Here is a 20,719-nt window from a genome sequence, read left to right on the forward strand (position 1 = left end):
ACAGAGGGGTTCTGCTGTTTTAAATTGGTGTTACATTAGCTGGATATAGTTTTAACTACTTTTAAGGTTATTATGCTAATTTTTAAAATTAATTTTATTGTTGCCAGGCTCTCGAGTTTTCTATGGTGTCTTATGGTATTTTGATTTGATTTTTAGCTATGTTCATGATGTATTGTGTTGGCTATTGTGGAAACCGCCTTGTGAGGGCCGGGCCCTAAAAGGCGGCCTAGAAATCAATTCAGTGACCATGAATAATTGCTGCAGCCCAAACTGCTTGATAAAAGGGCACCTTTCCTTTATATTAGCACGAAGTGAAAAGGTGTCAATACACTGCTGATTGTAGTGCTTACTTTCTGCTAGTGGGGTAGTTGTTTAAAAATCCTAACAAAGATAAGCCTACCGTTCCAATCATATTTTCAGTTTGCAACTATTACAATGGGGATTTCTCCCTCTTGCGGAGCTTCTTTTGCATGGAATCCCAGCTCATTCTTCCTCTGCTTAATGTGGCATTTTTCTCAGATTTTGTCTGTTGGGGGTGGGAGAGAAATAACAGACAGCTGAAACTTGTTCGATAACAGAATTCAGCATTGTAGAGCAAACAGTTATGAGTGTCCAGATAATGGGTTAGATCCAGACTTAGACGTATTGAAATCAATGGGACTTGGGTATATCTAACTTAAGTCTCACTGAATTCAATGGGCGCACTCTAAGTATGATTTAGGGTAATATCCAATGTTCGTCCTACATGGAGTAGACCCACTTAAATGAATGGGACAAGTTAGTCGTGACTAATAAAGTTCCCATTCATTTCAGTGGTTTACTGTACGTTGGACTAGCATTGGATATCACCCTTAAGTCTGGATCCAACCCAAGGCAGCCTCGGGAGGTTGGCAGTTTGAGCGGAGGAAGGGGCGAAGAAGGGATCATTAATCCTTGCCCGTCCTCGTCAAAACCGCCGCCCTCCGTTATTAGATGCAGCCCGATCCTATACATGTTCACCTGGGCTTCATTGGGCCTGGCTCCTCTGTCAGTGTGCGCATCTAAGCTTCAACCTCGGTTTTGTCTTGCCAAAATTCCGTCAGTCTGGATTCTTGACTTTTGAGGCGCGGTGAATTCCCGAATATCTCGTTGCTAATGCGGGACATAAATCGGAAGAGAGCGACTTTAAAAGAGAATGAATGGGTGTGTCGCTTATAAACGTATTCCATTCCAGTTTTTATAAAGGTGTTCCATTCCAGTCACCCACACCGGAAAGTCAAAAAACCCATCCAGGAGTCACCGTTGCAGAACGCCTCAAGGCGCATACTGGCTGTAATGCGCTGGGAAGAAGAGAGGAGGCATATACGTTTTCTCTTGCATAAAATGAAATGGATGAGAGATTTTTTTCCTTCTTTCTCTCCCACCCTCTAAATCTTTGTTTTGCTGTACTCTTCAAATACAGGATTGGTATATGTGCGAGGGCCAGTAAACGAAACTTTACGTTTCAAGTAGTAAAAGGTGTCCCAAGTGAAAGCATTTGGCAGGCAGTCTCCCCTTCCCCCAAGGACGCCGCGGTGGGTTAATCAGGGGGTCTTGTCCTGGTTTTGCAAGGGAGGGTTTTAATAAAAGGGGTCGAAGATTGGCTGGAATGTACGCGAAGGAAGGAAGCCGTTTCCCTTCTGCTTTCGATCTCCCATTAACAACATTCAGCCTCTCCACACATTCCTCGAGGGTCTTCATATTTCCTCCCTTCACAAAGGAGGGCGGGTTTTTCTCTCTCGAGAGGGCCCGAGGCCCCTTCCACCTCCGAGGGCAGGAGTGGCCGCGACTCCCTCCTCTTGCGTCGTCCTGAGATTACGTACCAGTATGGTAATAATAACGCTTTACGCATTGTGTTCTTTTTAGGTCTGTCCTTGCTTGATTTTTTTTTCTTTTTTAGTTAAAAAATATGAAGTATAAATTCGCCAAAGAGCTATTTGAAAACACGTGGATGATTTCTGACTGCAGTTTCTTTTTCAGGGGAAACGTCGGTGTCCGTGTTTTCCCGGGGAATTGAAATTGGCGTGTGTATGTGCGGGTGACTTTTCAGGGTGAGGGCTGAGAGGGGAACCCTTCAGTACTTAGGACAACTCTGTTACTGGACTTCTTGGAAACTGGTTTTGCACCGTCCTCAGTTCTCCTGCGTCCAGTTGTTCTAATGGAGGCGAGGATGATTCCCTTCCAGAAATGTCACTAGGGCGGGTACAATTCAAATAAAAACGATAATGCCGAAAATATAAAAGGAATAAAACCACATTAAAACCACTATTCATAATTTAAAAGGCCAAATTAAAGAGATGTGACTTAAGTCCTTTCCGAAAAGCCAAGAGAGTGGTAGACTTATTAGCTGAGTCACGTGATCAAGGAAAAGGCGACGTCTGGTTCAGACACCCCTTGGTCCTCCTCTGGGACAAAAAAGTTGGTTGGTTTATTACATCTATATCCCTCCTTTCTATTACAACAGTGTTAAAGGCGGCCAGCGGCAATAAAACACAAGATAACGTACAGAATTATAATCAAAGCATAAATGCAAATCCTTTAAAAAGCATCAGTGTAATTAAGAATTAAAAAGTTCTCCTCGGGCATCCGGCAGGCGGCCGCATGCGCAGGATTACCTGTAGGTTATCTGAGGATCTAATATTTACAGGCCGAGTACTTCCTCGAAGATGAAGCTCTAGTTTGCACATCGTTGGGTGACATAATCATCACCATTTTCTCTCAAAAATCCCTGCAAAATTACATAATAGTTGTGTGTGTGTAGTAATATGTCAGTTTCCTTTCACTTTTCCCACCAATAACTACACTAATGATGGAGAGGTGCCGTTCTTCTCCAGAAAATTCAGGGTGTATAGACCACCCCCACCCAAGGGTGTTTTGGGAATGTCCTGCTCACTGGCAAATCCGGGTCTGAATTGCTGCCATGTGAAAAGCTCTTCCTAGTGAGGCCCTGCAAAAACTGTTTAGTATCTCCCCGCTTATACTGGGCCTGAATAGGAAGAGAAGGGGAGGTCTGGGCATGTCGTGAAGAAAGACTCAAGCAGGTCTGGAATTTTGAACGCTTTAGGGTGCAATCCTATGCATGTTTAAATTAGAAAGAAGTCCTACAAGAATGCTGGGGTTTGTAGGACGTATTTCTGTCTAGACATGCATAGGATTGCGCCCTTCGCTGCTTCCCTCTCCCATCCCCAATTTAGCTGAGGCGTCCAACCTGGAAGTTTTCCGACGTCTCGATGAGCACTTCACGGGCCCTTCCCGACATTCCAGTTTCCTTTTAGCTGCAAATTCCTGCGGGGATGTGCTAATCTAGGAAAGGAGACACTCTGCTGCCTTTCCCTTCAAATTTAGCCTAAACATCGCAACTGTTGTTGGGGGATGCGCATCTCCGGGGCGGAGGTGTGTATGGATCCTCCTTCTCTCCCCCCCCCCACCGCCTTTCTGTAATAGGTTAGTTAGAAATTCGCTAAAAGTACATGGCAGAAGATCCTGCCAGGATCGAGTCCGCCGTAAAGGTCTCTGCCTCTGACAGAACAACCTTAGGCATGTCCATTCAGAAGTAAGGCCCTTTGAGGTCAACGGGACTTACTCCCCGGTAAGTGTGCCTAGAAGAGCAGTCGGGGGGGTGGGGGCGGTTAAGAGAAAGAAGTGTCCCTTATTCAGTTGGCGATGGAAAACGAGAGACTGGTTTTCAATAAAAGCACCCGGGCAGTTCTATATTCTGAGAGGGAGGAGAGAAATTAGACTTCCACATTTCAGATACGGTCTCCTAACACTTTGCTCTTGCTCCCACTGGTCCCGAGAAGAAAACGTGGTTTCTCTGTTTTGGGAGGTGGCAGCGATTCTTTGTATTTCATCTGGTTTCCATTCGGCTCCAGCTGCGGCCTCTTTGCGGGAAAGCGGTTGGCTGACGACAGCGATCGACTTCTCGGAGCCGCTTTTGGGGCTGCAGTAATAGACACGCTGACTCTGAAGTAAACCGCATCCAATTCAGCCTGGGCTTGGCTTCTGCTCTGGTCTGGGCGAACATCCTTCGGATCGCCTGAGTGGCCTGTTGTCATCGCCGTCGAGTCGGGCTGACCAGCTGGATCTCGCCTGCTGCTGCTGCTTCAAACCCAGTGGGCGCGGAGGATCCCCTTTCCGAGAGCGCCGGAAGAAAGAAATCGCCAAGCGAGCGTGTTACTCCTCTAAACTGACCGAAGGCTCTTCGCCCTCTCGCTAAAACGAGGGGTGGAAAGTTGTGTGTGTGTTAATGTAGCAATGGGAAGTCTTGAAATAGTTAATTATTCTGACATGACTTTCTGTCTAAAACAAAGCATCCAAAAGGGAGGAAGGGGAGACCTGGCTCATTTTTCTGTTCCTTTGTATAGCCCGCAAAAACCAAATCGTGCTTTGAAACAGTGGCGTTGATTCTGGTGCTCGGGTTCTTGAACCAATCTTCTCGGGTTAAAGTTTTTTTGTGGGGGATAAACACGCAGCTTTTATTTTCCACTGTTGTATTTGGAAGTTGAGAAACAAAAAGTCTCAAAACCTATTGTAGCAAAAACAAAGAGCCTGTAGCGACTTAAATACTAATAGTGCAATTCTGTGCATGTCGACTCAGAAGCGAGTAGTCCCGGGGAAATGTGTATAGGATTACAGCCTAACTGATTATGGCTAAGGCTGTAATCCTATACTCAGTTACCGGGGAGAAAGCGCCCTTGAGCTCAGTGGGGCTTACTCCTGAGTAGACATGTAGAGGATTGCACTGTGAAAGTTCTCAAAATGCCACGCAGCCTAGAATCTCCCAAACCTATCTGAAATGAAACATTCGCTTCCCTCCTATGGCCGACCTGTTCATATCACATGCCCAAGAGGCCTAATTCTTTTACTTGGAGTTAGTTGAGAAAAAAACAGCTACACTGTTGTTCTGTAATCATCATTAAACTTGAAATCCTATGGAGCCTTACATAGAAGTAAGCCTCCATGAAGTCACCAGGATTTGCTTCTGAATAAACATTCATAGGATTGGGTTGTGCATGAAATTAGGATGTCCTCTTGTCCATTAGCATGCACAGAAAGATGCAAGAACAAGATAGTAACTCTTTGCACCTGCGATCATATGCACACTTTCTTGGGAGTAAGTCTTATTGAACTCAATAAAATCTGAACATAGGCTTAATATCTCCACCAGTGGTTTTTTGTTGTTGTTTTTAAGTACATGATCTATACAAAGGCTTGCTATACAAAGGCTAGCTTGGAAATAATTTCCAAGTAACAAGGCTGAGATCCTAAACACACCCACAAGAGAAAAGTCGCATTGACCTCAGTGGGGCTTACTTACAAGCGAGCGAACATGGGAGTTAACGTGGGCTGCAGGTGTGATCACGAGGCCATCTTTTTTGACCTTTGACTTCGATGACACGAACGCCGTGATCAACTGAACGCACTTAGGCTGCAATGCAATCCCTAGTCAGTTACCTGGGAGTAACTCAATGGGCTTACTTCTGAGGAGACAGGTATCGGATCACACTGTTACGTGGAGGTAGGCCCTGTTGATTTCCAGGGAACTTCCAAACAGGATTTGCAGCCTCAGATTGGTTTCACTCCTGGTATCGCGCGATGACTTGCGGGCCCAGCTGCGGATTAGATTGTCCCCATGAAACAGAGCTCTGTCATCAGTTACACGCGCAAGTGTCTTAGCAAGACGAATTTCCTGCGGGCCTGGTCCCATCCATCTCCCTGGTTCTTAATGATGATAATAATAATGAGGATACTGTACCCATTCCTCATAGCAATATTTAAAAGAGGACATCTCCGCGGGAATATTAATATTCTGATTTTCCTTTAAAATGTTCCTGCGAACCAGCAAGTCAAAGAGCGTAAGGAGGGGGGCGGGGAGAGAGAGAGAGAGAGAGAAGTCGGCGACTGTCTCTGCTCAGCTTCTCAGCAGCAGCAGCGATGACGAATGGACGGGCCGCGTCTTCAATCAGCGAGGGCCGTCGGTCCTTGTTCAAATAGGAAACGGCCGAGATGGTGATAAATGAGTTCATATTTCCCTTCCTCCACCGTGCCCGCAACGCGAAAGGGCGGCGGGAGCCGAGCCCGGCTGCCGGGGCTTTCATCTCGTCTCCGGCTCGTTTTGGGACAGCGAGCCGCGCTTTTACGCTGCGACAGCGACCGCTCGGCTGCAGTCCATCTCGGTCAGCGTTCCACAAGACGATCGGATAAAACCTGGTCTGGCGGCGGCCGTTTCTCTGCAATATGTTGGTCCCGGAGCGTCCAAGGGCGGCGGCCCTTCCTTAGCCATGTTTACTCGGCAGGAAGTCCCACCGATTTCCATAGAATTTACTCCCAAACTAATTGCAGAGTAAACTTCGGGTAGGTGGCTATTTCTCACCGCCGAGGCAGGGGCGGACACTTTATTTATTGCGTTTCTATCCCACCTTTTTTCCTCTTGCAAGGAACCCAAGGCTGCTCACGTGGTCCTCGTTCTCTCCATTTTATCCTCACAACAACCCTGTGAGGTAGGTTAGGCTGAGAGCCAGTGACTGGCCCAAAGTTACCCAGTGAATGTCATGGCCAAGAGGGGACCAGAACCCAGATCTCCTAAGTCCCCACCCAGCACTCTAACCACTACACCACACTGGGATCTTGCAGTGCCCATCTACAGGACACCTACTGCCAGTTAAGTGTGCATAGAGGATTGAGCGAGATCAGTCCAGTTCCCCTTCCCCCCTGCCTTGCTGAGTTTAGAGCAATGGGACACAAACAGCAGGGGGCTGCATCATGGGACCCTCAGCTGTAGGTTACGCAACCGCATCCACTTTTAAACGATAGGTCGGTCTCCACCTGAGTTAAGGTTAGAACCAAGGTTAGCGAACCTGCTTTGTCATACTCTACGATAAAAAGAAGTGTGGGTACACATCCATTCTCTCTCTTACACATCTGCCTTTAGAGAGCTGGGCAGACTTCAGGCTTAAGGGGTCTCTTTTGTTTTTTGTTATTTATTTAAAATATTTATGTACTGCTCCACATCAAAAGATTTCAGAGCAGTGAACAACGAAGATAAAAGAATAAAAGGTCATGTTAAAACAATTACAACATTTTAAAGGAAACAAATTCTGAATTTCATAAACCACGGCTGGTCACTCAAGGAAGGCCTCTCGAAATAACAATGTATTCAGGAAGCACAGAAAGCAACGCTGTTGTGTTGGTGCCTGCCTGACCTTGGAAGGCAGAGAATTCCACAGGAAGGGGGCCACCACACTGAAGGCTTTTTTCCTGGTGGACTCCAGCCAGGCCATGGGTCCATGTGGAACCACCAGGGACATGCCTTCTGATGACCTCAGTGACCGGGCAGGTTGGTAAAGAAGAAGGCACTCTCTCAGACTTATTAGAACCTGGAAGTTTACTATCTGGAACCAGAGGGAAAATGGTGGATCTGGGGGCAGATCTAATTATCTAGTCAGCCATAGCCTGGGATGACCTACTACCAGTACAAATTAAACTTTGTATTAGAGAATGTTTGAAGTTAAAACAGTTAAGATATAAGCCAGCCTTCCCCAACCTGGCTGTGGATTCTGGGGGTTGTAGTCCAACACTCCTGGAAGGCACCAGGTTGGGGAAGGCTGACATAAGCAGTCAAGCACCCTTCATCCTTCCTGGGAAATGTGGTGGCATGCATAAGCAGTTTTGGTAGGCAACAATAACATCTAGCAGAGCGTATACTAGCTGATTTACTGCAAATCACCCAGAGATCTACGAGGAGATCCCATCTAGCTTCTGCCCAGGGTAGGTTTAAAACGAGGAGTCTAATCAGCACGAATTATAGCAATTATTAGCCTCAAACCAAGGAGTGGGGTTTATTCCAGGCATTCATACAGAGTACAAGGATGTGATCTTCAGTAAGAAATGCAAAACAACTACAGTCATATTTGTTCCTGGGGCAACTTTTGTTGGAGCTAGAAACATGCCAGCTTTTTATTTTCATAAAACTAAAGGGCTTCTTCCTATTGGAAAAAGTCTCTAACTCTAATTTTTTTGTTCTATAGTCTCTTTTAGACTAATGTATGTGTGCTGAAGTGAAAAGCAAAACCCCACAAGTTTTTCAGAACAGACCACTTTACAGCTGAAGTCACTGGGAAAAGAACACCTTCATTAGGCGAAGAATTAGCAGCTGTTCATGTGGCCTGACAATAAGGTCTGTGTACCTATTGATGTCAGTGTAAACTATGTCCATGTTCATGTTCATAGGATCATAGCAAGAAAATGTACAAGAAGCAAGATGAATCCCCCATCCTCTATTCCCACCCTTTAGCAAAGCAAATGTTAGCAGCAACCTGAGCATTAAAGTGGTGATCATCTCTGCAAAACTTCCCTGGACATCTTAGGCTGGTTTCACACATTGTGGAGCAATAAACCCAGCTTTGCTATTAACAGTGCTATCCTGTTCAACAGGGAACTCCAGTCAATCCCATCTCTCTGAGAACTTTTCTACACGAGGCTGTTAATCCACTGTATCTACTTCCAGTTTTGTCATGGAATTGAGATCAGAGCAATACACAAAGGGAATTTCCTTTCCTGCTTTTCCACTATATAAGTTCTGGGTGGCACTGTGGTATAGTGGGAAAGTGCAATTGCACAAGTGGAAAATTGTTCCCTTTTGCTTTCACAAATACCTCATTTCCCCTGCCTCAAAAAACTCACTGAAAGTGCTATGTAAAAACAGAAGTGAAACTGGAGAAGATGATATTGTCTAAAGAACCTGTAAATAACCATAAGTAGGGAATTACAAGCACACAATAAATAGCTCATGCAGAAAAGCTCTGAGAAATGTATCTGCATGATGTGCATGGTTTCAAATACCTGTTCATCATATTCACAGTTTAGATTTTTAGGAATGTGGAACAGAGACACTATTGACCTGCAGTAGTCTGGTTGTTCTTATATGTAAGAAAAAGTAATTAACTGTACAAAGCCATCTTTATTCTAAAGAAAATTAGGTAAGTAGTGCAAAATATTGAAATCAAAGAAAAGCAGCTGTTCCTGTTAGTTGCCTCCTACATAGTTGATATGTCTAAAACATCTGCATCTCCTGCTTGTCAAAGAAGCAGAACTTTATTGGAAATGCAGCCCTCAGCACCACAATGGGAACTGCTAGGTACCTGTTGCTGCAGCACTGGGCTCTTATTTTGATTCTGGAGGGGCGTTGCATCTAGTACTGGGCTCCTGAAATCCTGAAAGCATGTCTTGTTTTAGGTACCCTGTACAATAGGCCAAATCCTGATTTTAGCATGGCTGGAACTGGTCTGACTTGATCCATGCAGTTGCCTGAGTTCAGATCTCAAAATCAATTCACATGTCTTTGGGTGGCCATATGTGGAGTAGTTGGGGTTTCTTTGAAAGGGTATTGAAGTGTGATGGCTTTGCGGTGCTCCAAAATGAGGTCATAAAGCTGACTTGTAAGGAGGTCTGGTTTGTTCCCTACACTTCCACTATCCAGAACATGAAGCAGGAACAAGGAGTGGTCGGTGGGAGATTGTGTGTCAGGTGGGGATTGGCATTTGGGAAGTAAAAATGAGGTTAGGATGTGCTGAGATTAGCATCAGAGACCCTTCAGAGCACAGAAGTGAGAACAGCGACAGGGTAAGCCAACAAAAATTCCAGTCCAGAGGCAGAATGCTGATAGAGAGGGAGAAGGTGCAGGAGTGTGAAGAGCAACAGTGGCTGGATGCAGGCATAAGACTCCGAGAGGCATTCAGACAAAGCATAAGCAGGATTCAAGAACTAGGCAAAGAAATCTGTTGCTCAGGTGAGGGGCTGCATGTTATCGTGGAAGTACTTCCCATCTGGAGTCCACAACGGGCAATTGCTCATCTTGAAGTGTCATGGCTTCACTGTATGTCCAGAGGAGGAAAAACCCAAATTATATTCCCTTTTAAAAAGGTTGTCTGGAGGAGCCTTGTAAATCAACCCACAGCTTTCCTACTAAAAAGATTGTGTAAATTAGCGCTCTTTCTCTGGCAAAGCTGTGCAATTGTAAGCAGAGTTTGGGCCTGAATTGTAGGGCCATCGTCATCATCTTCCTTTGTCACACACTAGGAGGGGGAGAGAAGAGATGCAGAGCAGCTCCAATCTACCCTAGATTTGGGGGAACAAATAGCAAAGTCCGTGTTGACACAGGACCAAGGGGGAAGGCATGGTGTAATTTAATCAGGAACTTAATATCAGGAGTCAAAGTCATCAATCTCTGTTTCTCTGAAACAGCGTGAATGAGGCAAATAAAAGTTCAGCACCTGATGCAGGCCGGCAGCTGAAAGCTGGTTGAACCCCCCCACATACACCCTCTTTCTTCTCTTTCTGTGTCATTCTCCTCGGTGCCTCCATTCATCACACTGTCACTGTCCGTTTGGGCTTCCCCTTGTGCCTAAGTTGTCTTGGAGCTGATGGCACAAATTTAATTTGTTACAGGCAAAGGAGGGGCCAGCCCAGGCTTGCCTGGGGCACCATTGCTGGAAGCAGTGTCAAGCAGACATATTGTTCCTTAATGGGGACTGGCTGGTGCCGGGGAGAGGTGGCACAGGAACCAAGCTGATTAAATTAAATGGAGTGGCTCTTTTTTTTTTTCCACACTGGAAGTAGGTGGCTTAGGCCAAAAGACAATAACTTTGGCAGCAGGTGCTCTTTGGAAGTGGAGAAGCTATTAATATTTATTAGAAGGTTCCACAGCTAGAGCTTTGACGTCACACTAGCGCTGCGATTGCGAGCAGCCGCCCTGCTCTTTGGGTACAAGTGGAGCTCTGCAAACATCGCTAACAGTGCAATCCTATGCATGCCTACTCAGAAGTAAGCCCCACTGTATCCCATAGGACTTATACTCAGTGAACAGGAGTATGTAAGACTGCAGCCTTCAGTGTTTCCCTTGCAGTTTTAGCTCATGGCTCTGTGTCCTTGTTGGCCTTGAACATTCCCCTTGTTACTAGATATTATGCAATACACTAGTCATCTGACCACTGGCAATTTGACCTTTGCTTCCATCGAAAGTAGCTACTTGGCAAAAGGAATGCTTTTTTAAAGGGCTTGATGGTGCCTGAATAAAATACACAGGGACAGCAAACATCAGTGAAATGGAAACTGGCACCAACCTATAAAAATGGATCAAGCAAGGGTAGGGAGCAGATTCACCCACTTACTGTTTTCTCCCATAGAAGTGAATGGCTGTTGCTCATGTCTATGGAGGGAGTAGTAAAATGCTGCATTTAGAAACACTGTTGTGGTGCGGGCAAAATCCGCCATCTATCTTTCACACAGAGTGGATCTGCAGCTTTTACTGACAATGATGCCACAGGTGGGTGCAAAGTGTCTCTGTGTACACACACTCCATCTGTCATGATACTGGACATTTCGTTAAGTTAATTTGTACAAACCCTATACCTTCATTTTTAAAACCACCAACTGGAACCATGCAAGAGTTGGTCAGGTTCATGACAGCAGGATGTCAATGAGGCCCCTTTGGAAATAGGCCTTCAGAAAACTGAAGGCAGATTCTCGAAGGCTCCCAAATATTCCCCAATCCAGACATTGACCAGGGTAGGGTATGTCTAGCTTTAACTTTAGTTGCATAATTGGGGGGGGGTGTCCCACAAAATCTGCAATGATTACACTGACTTCAGTGGGGCATCCTCTGTAGAATAGTTTGAGGATTACAACACAAGGCATCTTAACTCTTTCTACCTCTCTGGGCCTCCCCCGCTTCATTCATGCTGTGTATTTAAAAAAACTACAGTAACGTATTTCCCCCAATTTTTTCACATACAGAGTATAATTCTAAAGAAAAAGGTCATCTGTATAAAGATAGGAAGAAGAGGAATGTTTCAAAAATACATGACCAAGATATTATGAAGCAATTATATCTTTCCAGAATGGAAATTGATGCTAGTCAGAGGGCTCAATTTTTCCTAGCACATGAAATGTGGAAACCATATCTTTATGAAGTGATCTGAGCATGATATGAAATGTGCATTTGTTGCATGAGCTTGCCTATAAGTGCAAGTCTCCATAGTTTTTGATACCACTTAAAGGTGGTTGGTAATTTTGGGCTTTGCCATTTTCTGGAGATGTCCATTCTAGCAGTCAGAAGAGCATAAATATAAAAGCCATGCAAAGAACTCTTGTTATTGCCCTAGATTCTTAGTTGCACACATTTTGGTTTGGAAATAATGTGAGAATGGTGGCCAGTTTGGATAGAATGTTATTCCAGTACTTTCTTATTTGAGTGCGCATATGTTGCCGGAACACAGGCTTTCTCTCCTCTCTAGTGTGGTCATACATGGTACACACTTGCAAGACTGAGAGATGGCTAAATTTTCTCTTTAAAAACAAGCAAACACACACAATTCGTAGCCCTCATGAGTGCAGATTTTTGTTTAATGAACGTTGAGAGAATGCAACCCCTGTGTCAGTTGACAATGGGAACTCTGTGTCAGTTCAATGCAGTCAGCTAGAGCTGGGTAAACCCTTGAAAAAAAACAGCATTTCTCTGCCTTGAAATATATAAGGGTGAAGAACATAGCACTGTGATCCACACTGAAATGAATTTGTAGGCCAAATTAACTATGAGGTGAAGAGCACTATAGATAGGGATGTCAGAGAATTCCGCCACAGATCTCGATGAGGCTGAATGCCAGTGCATTCGGCCCCGCGAAATCTGTGATGGAATGAAGCCCCCCCCATCCGCACCCCAAGAAATGGGCCCGGAACGGAGCACCTACCTGGTGCCATCCACACTGACTTGTGAATGGTGGCCACGTCTGCGGCCGCCATTCGCTTCCTCCATATAGCCGTGATAGGCTACGTAAATACTTACATAGCCTATCACGGCTTAACTAAGGGAAAGCAAATGGTGGTGGCTATGGCAGCCACCATTTGTGTTCCCTTTTTTTTTGGCCGTTTTAGCCTACGTAAATATTTACATAACCTATCATGGCAAAAAAAAATGGAACGCAAATGGCGGCCACCGTAGCCGCCGCCATTTGCGTCCGCTGTTTTTTTATCTTTTTTTGCCGTAATAGGCTACGTTAATATTTACGTAGTCTATCATGGCAAAATACAGGGACGCAAATGGCGGCAGCTCCGGCAGCCACCATTTGCGTCTCTACAGGTTGTCCAGAGGCCGGATGTCTGGCTGCGGGTGGCCCTGGCCGATGGCTCTGCGGAATCTCCGCAGAGCAGAGCCGGCAGGAAAGAATTTCGGTGGGATGGACGAAGCGCCTCCCCCCCACTGTGGATGTCACCCTTTGAAAAGGTAAGAGACTTTCGTATATCCCTAGGCATGAATAGGGATGTTGGAGAATTCTGCCACGGACTCCAGTGAGGCCGGATTCTTTAGAATCCAGCCCCCTGGAATCTGTGGGGGAATGGCCTCCCCCCTGCCACCCCCTGCAATCCCCCCCCCCGGAATGGACCTACCTGGTGGTGGATGTGGCGGTGGTGGCGGTGGTGGCGGTGGCGGCTCCAGCTCGTCTTCTGGCTGCTGCTGGGATGCTGCAGCTGCAAATGGTGGCCGTCATAGCGGCCGCCATTTGCGTGCCTGCATTAGGCTGTGATAGGCTACATAAATACTTATGTAGCCTATCACGGCAAAGAGCAGGGGTGCAAATGGTGGCTGCTACGCCATTTGCACCCCTGCTCTTTGCCATAATAGGCTACATAAGTATTTACATAGCCTATCACAGCAAAAGGCAGGGACACAAATGGTGTAGCGGCTGCCATTTGCGTCCCTGCCTTTTGCCGTGATAGGCTACGTAAATACTTACATAGCCTATCACGGCTTAATGTAAGGCTGCAAATGGCAGCCACTATGATGGCCGCCATTTGCAGCCGCAGCAGCCTAGCTGCGGCTGGAAGTCCGGCTGTGGCCAGCACTGGCTGGCGGCTCCGCGGCCTTGCTGCGGAGCAGAGCCAGCTGGGGAGGATTCCGGAGGGAGGGACAGATCGCCTCCCCCCCACTGCCGAAGCCCCGGACTGGAACCAGGTAAGGGATTCGTACATCCCTAACTATAGAACCAACCTCAAGGAAAAGTGGGTCCCACACCAAGGTAAAACATTACCTAGGAGCTCTCCGATATATAGATTGTGCTAATGCTGCTCAACTTGCTGGATTTGTTTAAAGTTCTCTTCTTTTCAGAATACAGAATGTTGGCCAATAGGATCTTAGCTGAGGGAGATAAAAAATGCTGAGACTTGCATTTGTAGCAGTCCTATTAAGGAGGTTTGCAACACTTTGCAGGCTGTGGGATGGATGGAAAAAGCCAGTAGAGGCTGGTGGCTCCAATGTCAGTGGGGCAGAGGATCCCCTCTGGGTTTCAGTCATCTTGGATTGATCCTTCTGACTGGTTCTTACTGCAACCCAGAGTACATTTCTATTTAAACTATAATTTTTATTTCTAAATTTGCATCTCCTAGCATATGCAGATTTTATGCAGATGGGCATCCTCTTTTTTAGCGATGCATGTCCTGTTTTTGGTGATTGACAGCCCTAGCAGGGATGGCGAACCTCCAGCCTAAGACTGCATATAGCCTGCAGCAGGGGAAGGAGGGGGTGGTGCATGTGGTCCACCAGTTTCTCCGCAGCCCCCAGCTTCTATCATCCCTTGACATGAAAATCTCTCGGCAGCAGCTGCTTAGAGATAACCAATGGAGGCTGGTGGCCCCAATGTCAGTGTGGCTGTGACTCTACTTTGGGTTTCAGTCAGAACCAGTCAGAACTCTAAAGGAGCTGTCTGAGGTGCTGAACCTACTTTGGGGATTGGGTTCAGTACCTTGGATAGCTCCTTTGGAGTTCTTACTGGTTCTGACTGAAACCCAGAGCAGATTCACCTCCTCACTTGCTCAAGGCCTGTGAAGCTTGGCCTCCTCTCTCTGTGTGTGCATCTGCAGAGGACAGGAGAAAACAGGTCTATGGAGATGTATAGCTAGCTCCAAATTGGATGAGAAGACCCGGATTATTTTAGTTCTGTTCCAATGAGGTCAAGGCAGCATACATGGTTCTGCTTCCCCTTTCTCCTCACAACAAACCTTCAGGTAGGTCAGGCTGAGAATGACTAGCCCTAAGGCCACCCAGGGAGTGTCCTGGCTGAACAGGGATGATTAAAACCTGTGTCTCTCCATGCCTTAGCAAACACTCTAACCCAGCCATCTCCAATGTGGTGCCTCTCCTTAATGACCATGGTGACTGGGGATGATGAGATTTGCTGTCCAACAGATTTGGAGGGCACCAGGTTGGGGAAGGATGCTCTAACCACCAGATCATGCTGGCTTGCTATTCCCTATTCATCTTACCTGGTGAACCCAGCCTTCAGAATTGTCATCAAGAATCCACCACAGTGAATTCTGTGTTTTTGATATGTGGAACTAATTTTTCAGTTTGAGACTTATATAGCAATTGGATGGCAGAGAAACATATTTCAACTTTAGAATGATATCTGACTAGACCAAATCCAGGTGACTTTGCTCACAATTCTCAGTAAAGTTTTATTTTTTAGTTTAAAATCTGTCAATCTATCTTCAGATTACTGCCACCTTGTCAAGTTTTGTTTCAATTCTGAAATCAAAGATTGACTCTAGGGATCTCACAAGCATCCAGCTGGGGGCTCGAGTTTGATGGGTTCCCACCAGCTCATCCCCTTGGACTGGAGTCCGCAGACCCCCCACTTGCCCAACTTGGTGCACACACCAAGTTGGTCAAGTGCTGCGGTCCCCACTGCTCTGCCGAGCCACCACGTTGCACAGAATGGTGGCTCGGTCTTTTCTGTAAATCACCATTTCATGTAAATGGGAGCTGTAAAGAGGTGCATTTACACAAAACTAGACCATTTACACCTGCAATTTGTGTAAATGAACCTATTTATGGCCACCATTTCTGTAAAATGGCAGTTTACAGAAAAGACCAAGCCACCATTCTGGGTAGAACGGTGGCTCAGGGTAGCAGTGGGTTGCCACACCTGTGGACCACCAGGCAGCTTGCTGCTCATGGCAAACAGGGTTAGCAAGCTGGTTGGGGTCTGGCACTTGGCATGCGGTGCAGGCAAGGGTGAATTAGTCCATCCCTAGTTGATCCCCATCCATGGCTCTAAGCAATCCCAAAGGAGACAAGATTTCATCCTTATTAAAATGTAAACTTGTGGGTGGCTCCTCCTTTTTGGGGGTGCCTTCCTCAAGAAAAAATGGGGATAAAGCAGCATCTTTGCAAGAATGAGGGGAATGTGTCAGCTGGAGAACAGGGCCCACCCCACCCCTCAGCTATGCATTTCCCCAGCCCATCTCTTGGTCAAAGAGGAATGGTACCAAGAGTCACCTGGACTATTATTTTTTATGACAACTAGTCCTATGAAAAATTATTTCAGATAAGGATTGCATCAGACCAAGCTTAACACAACAATCAGACTCCTTCCCTGCAAAGTCCTGATCATTTAGCAGTCTGCATAACTGCTTAACAATTTGTAACTATAACAAGGGAAAAAATGGGGTTTTGTCAAATTCTTAAAATCTTGCAGTTTTCTCCCCTCCCTTGTGCATGGGGCTCTTTATACTCATTAAAGGTACAAGAGTGCTAAGTCATTATTGTAATAAGGATATATGCTGAATAAAAAGAGCCATGCCTCAGGCCCCATAAATTACAACTGTCAGGGAGAGCATTCAAGGGATCCACAGAGCTGGGAATAATTATTTACAGCATGCTTTGCAGAGCAATTAAAAATTCCCCAATTGGTGTTAATTGCTTTTAATGTGCAGAAAGTGCTGTCTGGATTTCAAGTGAGTGTTTAGCAGAAATGTTTCTCTTTAAAGATTTCCTTAACTTTTTTTTCTAAGAAAATGTTTACTTTATTCCCCCCTTCCTACAATTTCTGCCCCTGTTCTGTAAGTCAGGATTGTGTTAAACATGATGTCACTGGTGAAACCAAGTCCTATGAGGAATGGTTGAAAGAGATGGGTATGTTTAGCCTGGAGAAGAGAAGATTAAGAGGAAACATGATAACAGTGTTCAAATATCTGCCATGCAGAACATTGAGTCAAGTTGATCTCTGTTGCTTCAAGAGACAAGACTAGAACCAATGGCCGGGAAGATTTAGGCTAAACATTAGGAGAAACGTTCTAACAGTGAGGGCTGTTCATGTTCAGTAGTGGAGCAGGCTGTCTCAGGAGATGACAGGTTCTCCTTCACTGGCCATCTGTCAGGGTGATTGTATCTAGATAGCAAAGCCTGCATTGAGAGGGGGTTGGACTAGATGATCTCTGAGATCACTTCAATGTCTATAGTTCAATAATTCTAAAATAATACTGCTGCTCTGAGTGCACATTCAAATGGAATATCTAGATCTATCTTACAAATATACAAGATATGCAAAGCATATAACTTTAATATACATAATTCCTAAAAAACTTCACATTCATATGGAAATCACGACAATATTCACAACAAAGAAAAAATACAAAAGGTTGAATGGCATCCTGAAAGTTATTATTCAAATGGATTTTCACATTCAAATGTGTGCTTTGCTATTAAAAGTAAGACAATCTACAAACTCAATTGGTGTTACAAAGAATAGGAATATAGAACAGTAGTGCTGGAAGAGAGACCCTGTTGCTCTATGGAGATGGAGGCTCCATTTCACACAGCTTGTGGAAGATAAGTGTTAATTTGATACCTCCTCCCCTGCCACTTCACAACCTAGAGTGGAAGTGTATTTCACATAAATTTGAAATTTGGCAGTGTATTACCATTTGAAAGCAAAAGTTGTGATCAGATCAGCTTTCAACAAGGGAAGAAAAAAGGTCCCGCCCTGTCCAAAATTTGAAATAAGCAAAATGGCAAACTGTTGCTGCTTTTGAAGAACTCAGTAAGGCAATGGAAGACCTTGCAGCAAAAATAAGTGGCTTCTATTTTTCAGAGTCTTCTTTATGTTTTCCAGATAATACTTACTGATGAGCAATCTCCCTTTGTTTTGATTTGGAATCGGATCAGTATTTACAAAGTTTCTTATTCAGAAAGTCATCTTTCTATAAGTTCTCTCCCAGCTCATAATGTTGGCATGTGTATATGTGTGTTGATAGTGCTGTGTGCATGCACACTATTGTATTGCCCTCTGGGAATTATAGTTTGATTTTACCTGCGCCTTCACACCAGCCATGGCAGACAACTGCTTGGAAAGTCAGTCCCACTTCCCCAGACAAACACACCCAGGAACAAGAGAGGGTATTAGATCTTGATGGGGTGCAACAATGATGTCTAACATTTCCAAGAAACCATCAAGAAACTGACCCAAGTGAAGACGATATCCACCAAAGGCTGATAAACTGGATGGTGTGGTCATGTAGTTCACAGCAATCAATGAGAGTTTCATCAAGAGTAAGGAGTTAATATTAGAGAACTTCTGTACATGCAGCTGGCTGTGTACATCATGCCACTTTATAGCAATTAGCAAGTGTTGCATCGAGAGTTAAGAAGTGACATTAAATATCTTCTGTGTATGTGCCTACAAAAGCAGCTGACTTTGAGTGGCTGGCTTCCTGACTGTGCATGTGCAGCATCTCATTTAATATTCTGAGTTAGATAAGAACTTTTATAGGAAATGGCACTCAATTTGTAATATAGCCAAGCATTAGAATCTGTGCAGATTCATATATTAAACCAGGTAATAGTGAACTTTGGGAATGTCACTAGGAACAGCAGCCTTCTCCAAACTGGTACCTTCCTGATGTGTTGGACTACAACTCTTATCTGCCCCAGCTAGCATGGTCAATGGCCAGGAATGGTAGGAGCTGTAATCCAAAACATCTGGAAGGCACTAGTTTAGGGAAGGCTGCAGGGGAGAGTGATGATACAGGAGGAGGAGCCTGAAGGAGAATCCATGTGTTTTCTTGAGCTGCTGTGCCAGAATTCAGGAAGTACTTGGTACCCTTTGGCTTGATGATGGTGAGGGAAATGGATTTGGCTGCTACAGTGGATGAGGGTGAGGGTTTGTATCTGAAAGGGAATGGCAAAGATAATGGCAATGCCACAGATGGCAACATAGGGGAGGTTGATGGTCTGGGTCAGAGTGGTAGAGGCTCAGCAATTGAGCTTGGTAAGGGTTCCACAGTGGCAACAAGTCCTCCATCACCTCTCATGAGACGGGCAAGCTTCTCACTCATTTCCTGTGAAAGATCATCAGTTCTCTCAACTACCTCCTCTGGGCCCAAGAGAATATTTTTTCTGGGTACTGCTCTGTATAGCTGATTACGTTTCCTTCTGCTGCATGTCATGACCCCCAGCCCTCAGACCTTCCAGTGTGCAGCAGAAGGTTCTGATGAGGTTGAGGCACAGGCTGCTTTCTTGGGGGTAAGTGCTTTGGGGGTAAGTACCTTATTCAGGGCCCTCCCAGCCAGAGGACTCAGCCCTGCCGTCATCCACAGAGGATGAGTCCCTGGCAGAACCTCCATCTCCTCAGCCTTGCAGAAGTCTCAGGCTACAAAATCAGGTGAGGGCATGTTAACAGTACAGCCAGTTCTTCCAGGAGGGGCAGAGCTGACTACACTATAGGTCTCCCGAGCCGAGCCTACATAAGGCTTTGGCTGGTTTTAGCTCCCTCCTGGGACAACATCCTCTTATTGTTCCTATTAGGAGAGGGTACCAGCCAGCAGGACCTGGAGCTATCCAAGGTCCTATTTTCTTCTGCCTTGACCTTTTGTCTATTGTGCCTTCATCTGTGTACTTTGACTGGACTGTATCAGCTTAAGCTGACCTTGCCTACTGGCCCTTTTTACTAGGGCTGTACATGGATCCCCCCTCTTCATGTCAGATGCCAATTTGGACCTTCCAAAGTAGACCTACTTCTCTTCAGACCGCTTCAGACCCCATCTGCTTTGCTTCGGATCTGAAGGGAGATTCGGATAGCCAAATCATTCTGATATGACATTTTCCCATTGACTTGCATTGGAAAATAGAAACAGCCATAACTTTCTGAATTTTTGTGATAAATATATAGAATTTGGGGAACTCTTGGCCCCCATGGAGGGGATCCCATCTGCCAAATTTCAGACAGTTTTGCCCAATAGGTTTTGTGCTAAGCACAGGTGACATTTGATTTTTTCAACAAAAACTCACAAAGCAAAGAGCTATAACTTTTCACTGTTTCCACAGAAGTGCATGAAATCTGGGCATCTAGCAGCCCCCATGGAGTTGACTGAACCTGCCAAACATCAGGTGGTTTGGCCTAGTTGTTTTTGTGCTAGGCTCAGATAAAATGCGCTGTTCTCAGAAACTCAAATCAAAGGGCATAAAGGGACAATCAGAGAAGTTAGGTGTTTAAGCGGTGATTAGGAGGAGGTCACTGTCCCTAATCTCTGCTGTAGGCTTTTCTGAAGTGCAAACCCCTCTTCCCTAGTCCTACTTTCCTATTCAGCTTCCATTGACTTGAAGAAAGAACAATGGATAGTTGGTTAGATAGCCTGTGACAGGTGTTTCCCAAGTCTGCTACTCCAGGTGCTTTCTTGCCCCTGAATCTGGTCCTGCCCATGTTATCAAGGAAGAACGAGGAAAAAAATACAGCTACAAAACCAAATTAAGAACTTAAATTAAAGAGAGATTAACTTAAAGCATTTTTTTAAAAAAATTAAAGTTTAAAAGCTTTAAAGAAATTAACTTTCATGTCAGGAAATCAAATTGAAATATGGAAAGAGAAATATA

General features: G+C 45.2%; 1 protein-coding gene and 2 long non-coding RNA genes across 3 annotated transcripts in view; 2 read left to right on the forward strand and 1 right to left on the reverse strand.

The window, feature by feature from the left end:
• The window catches only part of LOC146351093 (uncharacterized), a 62,713-nt gene that overhangs the window by 16,524 nt on the left and 25,470 nt on the right, over nt 1-20,719 (reverse strand). The gene's annotated exons all lie outside the window — the stretch shown is intronic.
• LOC146351094 (uncharacterized) lies at nt 3,489-5,180 on the forward strand. Its single transcript, XR_014789513.1, has 3 exons — nt 3,489-3,607; nt 3,891-4,621; nt 4,674-5,180. It is a non-coding gene; the product is annotated as an uncharacterized LOC146351094 (long non-coding RNA).
• TLX1 (T cell leukemia homeobox 1) overlaps nt 5,935-20,719 on the forward strand; it is a 70,249-nt gene continuing 55,464 nt past the window's right edge. Inside the window, exon 1 of the mRNA XM_084846494.1 lies at nt 5,935-6,372. Within this exon, the coding sequence (XP_084702620.1) occupies nt 6,035-6,372 (338 nt within the window). The 5' untranslated portion in view covers nt 5,935-6,034. The remainder of the gene's footprint in view (nt 6,373-20,719) is intronic.

The sequence above is a fragment of the Heloderma suspectum genome, chromosome 3 (genome assembly GCF_057233095.1).
Source record: "Heloderma suspectum isolate Gila_16-S chromosome 3, 16-S_ref, whole genome shotgun sequence".
Classification (NCBI taxonomy): Eukaryota; Metazoa; Chordata; class Lepidosauria; order Squamata; family Helodermatidae; genus Heloderma; species Heloderma suspectum.